The following is a 1546-nucleotide window of genomic DNA, read 5'->3' on the forward strand; positions in this document are numbered from 1 at the left end:
TTTTTTACCGAAGCCAACAATAGAAATGGGAATCCTAAACTTTTCGACTATAAATATAAATATTCAGGATAGCACATGCCATAGCCTCACCCAGTTATTTCTCCAAGACAAGACTTGGCTAAACCTTAGATTAAAAAACAGGGCATTAAAGATCATACGACAATATAATTAATACATAAGATAATTCTTGAAGGATAAGGCAACCAGCCGAAAAAATTAACCAATCACATAATGAAAAGCAAACTAGGAGTCATACTTAAGCATAGTACAATTTATATAGAGAACAACTTGGAACTAAAGCAATTTCTCATACTTTTCCAACAGCAGAGGAGAATGAACTTTCACAATATTGTACATCACCATTAAAGAGATCTCATATTATATCACTTAAATAACTTCTCCGTGATGCTATACTGATATTTGAAACAAATTCTATATTTACATAATTGTATCATCCCTACCCAGGATTTCTGTCACATGATTTTAGATAAAACCCAGGAAGGATGTGACTTAATCCAAAAACATAAATTTGAATAAAAAATGAATTGCTGTCTTTGAGCTGTAGTAGAGTGATTGAGCAAACTCGTGTATCACAAGCAAAAGTAAATTACTTTTTGAGCACTCAGCAGCAGTGTAGAAACATGGTCCTGCATCCTCGGGGGCCTGGTTATAAAAATGCAAGTACAGTGAGAAGTTAAATCATCTCGTGCTCCATCTCCATAAAGATGTGTGGAAGCTCATAACATCCCATTCATATATGCGTTTCCTCTTCAAAAGGGTTGGAACTAATAAAAGAGACCCAATGAGGAAAAGCAACACCAAGGTTTTAACATCATATAGATCTTTGAATGATTTTAGATCTCCAAGAGCAAGTCCAGCCTGAAACAAAAGATGAGGCAATATGAACAATTGCAGGGATGAACACGCTAGACACTTATTCTTACTTCAGCAATACCAATGCCCAAAAAGAAGATTAAAGAACTTAAGAATGAAAGGTCAGATTCTTACCCTAACTGTAATGTAGGACGCTGGAATAAGACCAATAACAGTTGCCAGAAAGAAAATATGAAATGGTATATCCACAATAGGTGATGCCAGATTGATAAAAAGATTTGGTAATGTTGGGGTAACTTTCAAAAAGAGCATGTAATTAATCAACTTCTCTCTCCGCTTTGCTATCTGAAACAGGTGAAGTGCTAAAGATATGATGTCCATCTAGAAATGAAGCAAATGACAGTTTTTAAATTATAACAAAATGAAAAAGAAGAATAAAAAATATAGGTACCTCAGCCTGGAAATATCTCAATCTCTCAGGCCATAACCAAGTAACAATAGGCTTGCCAATAAGTTTAGATAGAAAATAGCAGCAAGATGCACCAGCTGTGGCATTAAAGACAACCAAAAAAGTGCCTTTGACACCAAAGAGTGGTCCAGCTAGTAAGGACATGAAAATTGTCCCAGGAATCATAAATGTCTGCATGAATATGTAAATTGAGCAGTAACCTAGAACAAACTTTGCAGGGTAAACTTGAACATATTTAGCAAG

At 35.1% G+C, this 1546-nt stretch overlaps 1 protein-coding gene across 1 annotated transcript; it reads right to left on the reverse strand.

Annotated features, from left to right (window-relative positions):
• Window positions 1-288: 288 nt before the first annotated feature.
• LOC111389814 (uncharacterized membrane protein At4g09580-like) lies at window positions 289-1540 on the reverse strand. The gene is made up of 3 exons (XM_023014792.1): window positions 1286-1540; window positions 1009-1179; window positions 289-879 (listed from the first exon to the last, which is right to left on the reverse strand). Exons 1-3 carry the CDS (start codon window positions 1478-1480, stop codon window positions 700-702), a joined length of 546 nt encoding a protein of 181 aa, XP_022870560.1. The 5' UTR covers window positions 1481-1540; the 3' UTR covers window positions 289-699.
• Between the last annotated feature and the right edge of the window lie 6 nt (window positions 1541-1546).

This window comes from Olea europaea, unplaced genomic scaffold, assembly GCF_002742605.1.
Source record: "Olea europaea var. sylvestris unplaced genomic scaffold, O_europaea_v1 scaffold6256, whole genome shotgun sequence".
Taxonomy (NCBI): Eukaryota; Viridiplantae; Streptophyta; class Magnoliopsida; order Lamiales; family Oleaceae; genus Olea; species Olea europaea.